This window comes from Heteronotia binoei, chromosome 11 (genome assembly GCF_032191835.1).
Source record: "Heteronotia binoei isolate CCM8104 ecotype False Entrance Well chromosome 11, APGP_CSIRO_Hbin_v1, whole genome shotgun sequence".
Lineage (NCBI taxonomy): Eukaryota > Metazoa > Chordata > Lepidosauria > Squamata > Gekkonidae > Heteronotia > Heteronotia binoei.
Genome location: NC_083233.1, coordinates 78658622 through 78664621, shown reverse-complemented (window position 1 = coordinate 78664621; position 6000 = coordinate 78658622). Strand labels below are relative to the sequence as shown.

General features: G+C 45.9%; 1 protein-coding gene across 1 annotated transcript in view; it reads left to right on the top strand.

Annotated features, from left to right (window-relative positions):
* Window positions 1-369: 369 nt before the first annotated feature.
* HPD (4-hydroxyphenylpyruvate dioxygenase) overlaps window positions 370-6000 on the top strand; it is a 30199-nt gene continuing 24568 nt past the window's right edge. The window contains 2 exon segments of the mRNA XM_060250156.1: window positions 370-431; window positions 819-845. Coding sequence (XP_060106139.1) covers window positions 429-431; window positions 819-845 — 30 coding nt within the window. The 5' untranslated portion in view covers window positions 370-428.

Below are 6000 nucleotides of genomic sequence, written 5' to 3'. Positions count from 1 at the left end.
AACATCGCTACACAATGTCGTAGATCCCCTTCGGTTGACTACCATCGCCATCAATACCCTCGGTACCGTATCGACCGATACCAAGAGGCACAATCCCAGTACCATGACGAATTCTCTCAAAATTATTAAGAACCCTCGAGGAAATATATGGGAATGCAATGGTTTTAAAGAGATCATGTCCAAGTGAACTCAGGGCTTCCCTGTACACACTACACCTGCAAGTCTCTCCTCTGCCCCCCTCTTCATTCACTGTCAACAGCTGAGAGTCAGCAAACAATCTCTTTTGGGTTAATGTGTTTCAGATTCCCATCTGGAGTAGGTGGGGCCACAGGGAACTTCTATATCTAAAGGGCTCCAAACGGTCTCTCTCCCTCTTTCTCTCTCTGTCTCTCGGTGATCTTTTTTTCTGCTCCCACAGACGGAAAAACATGGTGAGTGGCTTTCTTAACCCTTATTTTCCAACACACTGCTGTCACCCCACACGATACAATGAAACCCCTTTTCTCTGTACAATTTATAAACCGTTTTGGGCTTGAAATCTGGACCTTCTGATGGGATTGAAAATCTACTTCCTGGTCAGCGATTGGGGAGGAGGGTTCTTAATAATTTTGTTTTACAGTTCGGTAAATCCATATTCAGAAGATACTTGTATTTCCTGTGCTTTCATCTTCCTAGTATTGTCTGTAGCATTTGGTAATACATGTTTAAGAAGCTCCTATTTATACAAATGGTGTTAATCGTGGGGTAAAATATTCTTCTGGATTAAGTAAAAAAAAATACTAACGGCTCTGTTTTGTCCTCGTGCTTTTCTGCCCTAGACATCTTACACGGACAAAGGAGAGAAGGTAAGACCGAAACGTTACTAACTGTATCCTCTCTCCAGAATCCTCCCTGCTCTTTAATGCATCACATCTGGTGTTAGCGTCTTATGACGTGATCATTTTTACTATTTAGATGAAGCAGGCAAAATCCAGTGAGGGAATGCTTCTGTACAACAGGATTATTTTAGTGCACGCCAGCCTTCCGGTGGACAAGGACCAGAAGCAGAAATTCACTGATGCATATACCTGGTTCCTGCAAAACGAATCAGTTTGTGTCAGTACATGCAGTTGTTAAATAGAAGCAAATTCTTTCACACGTCTTGGTTTCTTCTGATGTTATCCATACATGAATGGAAAACCTCTTCCAAATGCAGAAGATTCTGCTGTAGGTGGACAAATCCTTCTGTGAACAGAAGGTTACTTTTTGTCCAACCCATAAGTGTCTATAGAGCCCTGTAGGCAGCCGTGTTGGTCTGAAGCAATAGAACAAAGCAGTAGACAAGTGCGCCTTTAAGACCAACTAAGTTTTATTCAGAATGTAAGTTTTTGTATGCTCAAAATCAGTTTGGTGTAGTGGTTTGGAGAGTCAGTTTGGTGTAGACAGTTTGGTGTAGCGGTTAAGTGTGCGGACTCTTATCTGGGAGAGCCGGGTTTGAGTCCCCACTCCTCCACTTGCACCTGCTAGCATGGCCTTGGGTCAGCCATAGCTCTTGCAGAGGTTGTCCTTGAAACGGCAGCTGCTGTGAGAGCCCTCTCAGCCCCACGCACCTCACAGGGTGTCTGTTGTGGGGGAGGAAGGTAAAGGAGATTGTGAGCTGCTGTGAGACTCTTCGGAGTGGAGGGCAGGATATAAATCCAATATCTTCTTCAATATCTCTTAAGAGCATGCAAAAGCTTACATTCTGAATAAAACTTAGTTGGTCTTAAAGGTGAACTTGTCTACTGCTTTGTTCCATAGTGTCTATCAAGAGGCCCTCAACTCGACAAGATGGTTTCCGCCTTGCTTTCCTAACCTTCCTCTAATCTTACAGTACAGTCCCAGACAGAATTACATCTCTCCATGTCCGTTAAAGTCTGTGGGTTTAGATGGGCATAACTCTGAGGCGTAGGGTTGGTCTGCAATGAGATATTTGACTGTTTTGTATACAAAAGGAATTTTTAACAATGCTTCAATTCAGTACAAGGTATAATATGATTTCTCCCTTAGACTAATTCATATCCAAAATAAACTTTGGACTGAAGTTTACCATGACGACAGATTTGGGTGGGTAGCTTTGTTGGTCTGAAGCAGAAGAACAAAAGTTTGTGTCCAGGGGCACTTTTAAGACCAACAAACTTTTATTCAAGGTATAAGCTCTCACGTGCATGCACACTTCTTCAGATACCTTGAAATGGAAATTATCAGTCCATACATATAGGTAGATGGAGAGCAGCAAATTAGCATACAACATAATGGGGATGTTTAAGAGATCCAAACAGGAATAAAAAGCTGATATGGTTGCCATCTGTTTGATATGGTAGTTGATAGGGTTGCCATTTGTTTGGGTTTAATTCTGGTGGGAAACATGGTGAAGGAAATAAATATCAAAATTTGGAGGTTGATGGGCTTTGTAGCCTTAACTGTGGAATGCTGAGAGTAATTAACGGAGACCCTGCCATTATGCTCCCTCTGTCTCCTCTCAAGCGTGGTAGTGACCTTACAGCATCTTCTTCTTTGAGGTGGGACGATCGGCTGTGTAAAGTTCTCTCCCCTGTCGCCAGACCAGAGAAACACTTTCCTATCTACCATTACAAATCACATTACATTCTAATATTCAGTATGTTACATTACAATCAACTATTCTAAAATGTTATTCCAAATAAGAAATAAAATAAAGAGGCTGTATGGTGAGAATACAGATGTAAAGGCTGAATGAGGTCAAATGTCTTCTTTATGCTGTATGCTACTTTATTGCTCCATACTATGTGTCCATACATACATATATGTGTATGGACTGGTAATTTCCATTTCAATATATCTGAAAAAGTAAGTGTGCACATGACAGAAGAAGAGACTGGATTTATACCCTGCCCTTCACTACCTGAAGGAGTCTCAGAGTGGCTTACAATCTCCTTCCCTTCCAGTTTGGTGTAGTGGTTAAGTGTGCAGACTCTTATCTGGGAGAACCGGGTTTGATTCCCCCCTCCTCCACTTGCACCTGCTGGAATGGCCCTGGGTCAGCCAGAGCTCTCTTATCTGGGAGAACCGGGTTTGATTCCCCACTCCTCCACTTGCACCTGCTGGAATGGCCTTGGGTCAGCCAGAGCTCTCTTATCTGGGAGAACCGGGTTTGATTCCCCACTCCTCCACTTGCACCTGCTGGAATGACCTTGGGTCAGCCAGAGCTCTCTTATCTGGGAGAACTGGGTTTGATTCCCCACTCTTCCACTTGCAGCTGCTGGAATGGCCTTGGGTCAGCCATAGCTTTCAGAGGAGTTGTCCTTGAAAGGGCAGCTTCTAGGAGAGCTCTTAGCCCCATCCACCTCACAGGGTGTCTGTTATGGCGGGGAGAAGATATAGGAGATTGTAAGCCGCTCTGAGTCTCTGATTCAGAGAGAAGAGCAGGGTATAAATCTTCAGTCTTCTTCCTCTCCCCACAACAGACACCCTGTGAGATAGGTGGGGCTAAGAGAGCTCTGACAGAAACTGCTCTTGAAAGGAACAGCTCTGTGAGAATTGTCACATCAGCAGGTGCATGTGGAGAATGGGGGGAATCAAACCCGGTTCTTCCAGATAAGAGTCCGTGCATTTAGACACTACACCAAACTGGCTCTCTTATACTTTGAATAAAACTTCGTTGGTCTTAAGTGCCACTGGACTCAGACTTTGTTCTGAAATTTACCATGCAGTCTTATTCTGATGACTTTTGAAAATAACGTGGTTGCATAATATTGTGCTGTATTACAATTACAAAACAGTAAGCGTATCAATTTGGCAGTCTGCAGCTATTTACCCGAGAGGGTGTTCCACTAGGGAAAAGAAGGCATTTCCAAGAAAATCAGGGATTAGAGAGGCAAAGGGGGAGAACACATCCTATGCAGCAGGAGCGGGCAAACTTGCTTAACGTAAGAGCCTCACAGAATAAATGTCAGACGTCTGAGAGCCGCAAGACATGAACATCAGACGCTTGAGAGCTGTGAGACAAGGAAAGAAGGAAAGAAAGAAGGCAAACAGAATCATAGAGTTGGAAGGGACCTCCGGGGTCATCTAGTCCAACCCCCTGCACAACGCAGGAAACTCACAAGCACCTCCCCCTAAATTCACAGGACCCTCATTGCTTAGCTTGGAGAAGAGATTTAAAGAAAGAAATGCTTTCTCTAAGCCAATAGGACAGTGGGGGCTGCAAGAGCCCCACAATATATGTGAAAGAGCCACATGTGGCTCCCGAGCCACAGTTTGGCCAACCCTGCTATACAGCAAAGGGGGGGGGGGAATCCTTTATAAAAAACCGTGTCTCAGGGAAGAAAGCAAATATGCGTTTCTCAGGCTCACTAATCTTATTTTACTCTGCATTTGCTCCCCTTCGTGGAGATTGGGAAACATTTGCAAAGAGAATTAATATTTAACGTAGCAAGGTTATCAAAATACTTGTGATTCAAGTATTGCCGAGAAATGGAAAGACCCTTTTTAAAAGTCCAGGGCCACTGTTTGTCCACTCCTGATCCAAATTGTGAAAAGACCCTTTTTAAAAGTCCAGAGCCACTGTTTGTCCACTCCTGATCCAAATTGTGAAGGACGGTTGTCCTCTTTTGGTAGGCTTTATCCTGCTGTGGCGCAGAGTGGTAAAGCTGCAGTACTAAAGTCGGAGCCCTCTGCTCACGACCTGAGTTCGATCCCAGCAGAAGCTGGGTTCAGGTAGCCAGCTCAAGGTCGACTCAGCCTTCCATCCTTCCGAGGTTGCTAAAATGAGTATCCAGCTTGCTGGGGGGAAAGCGTAGATGACTGGGAAAGGCAATGGCAAACCACCCTGTAAAAAGTCTGCCGTGAAAATGTCCTGATGTGACGTTGGCAACCCTAGAGTCGGAAACGGCTGGTGCTTGCACAGGGGGCTACCTTTACCTTTATCCTGCTGCAAGGACCCAGAATGTGCAGAAATTTCCATTTCTGATCCGACAAGAACTCCACTGTCTTTGTTCTTAATGGAGCCAGTCTATGAATGGTGGAAAAGATGTAGATGCTTCCTTTCCTCTGCAATGGAACCAGGCTCTTCTACATAATCTAGGTATGGGAAATGTAGACCTCAGTTGAAATCCTTCTCTGCAGGAGATTCACTCACCAGATGGCAAGGCAAGGAAGGAAGAACACCAGCTCTTTGCTGCTGGTGTGGTGGTTAAGTGCGCGGACTCTTATCTGGGAGAACTCGGTTTGATTCCCCTCTCCTCCATTTGCAGCTGCTGGAATGGCCTTGGGTCAGTCATAGCTCTTGCAAAGCTGTCCTTGGAAGGGCAGTTTCTGTCAGAGCTCTCTCAGCTCCACCTACCTCACAGGGTGTCTGTTGTGGGGGAGGAAGGTAAAGGAGATTGTAAGCTTCTCTGAGATTCAGGGTGGAGGGCGGGGTATAAATCCAATATCTTCTCCATCTAACTCTGGCTGTAACAATTGCTGAATTCTATTGAATGGGCCTGAGGAGCAGCTGTACCTACCCTCACCCCCATCTCAGAGAGCCAGAAGGAGGATGCTCAGATATGGAGAGTGTGTGGGGAGGGAGCACTCAGGAATTGCAAGAGACAGTCTTCAGCATCTCTGCACCAGGCCAAATAGGGATGGAGATTTCCCAGAGGAGTTCCCAGGCAGCTGAAGCCATCCTCGGTCCAAAGGGACCCCTGGAGCACGTGGCAGAGGGTGCCAAGCGTTCTCCGGCTGGAATTACAGCTGGTCTCCAGAGATCAGTTCCCCAGGAGGACACGGTGGCAGCTCTGGGGGGCGGATTCTGTGGCATCGCACCCCCACTGAGTCCCCCCAACTCTCTTGGGTTGAGAGATATGTAGAGCTTTTTTCTGGGAGGGGGGACCTGAGGAAGGGGGAATTTGGGGAGGGGCAGGACCTCCGTGGGATATTATGCCCTAGAGTCCACCCTCCAAAGCAGCCATTTCCTCCAGGGGAAATGACCTCTGTCGCCTGGAGAGGAGTTCGAATTCC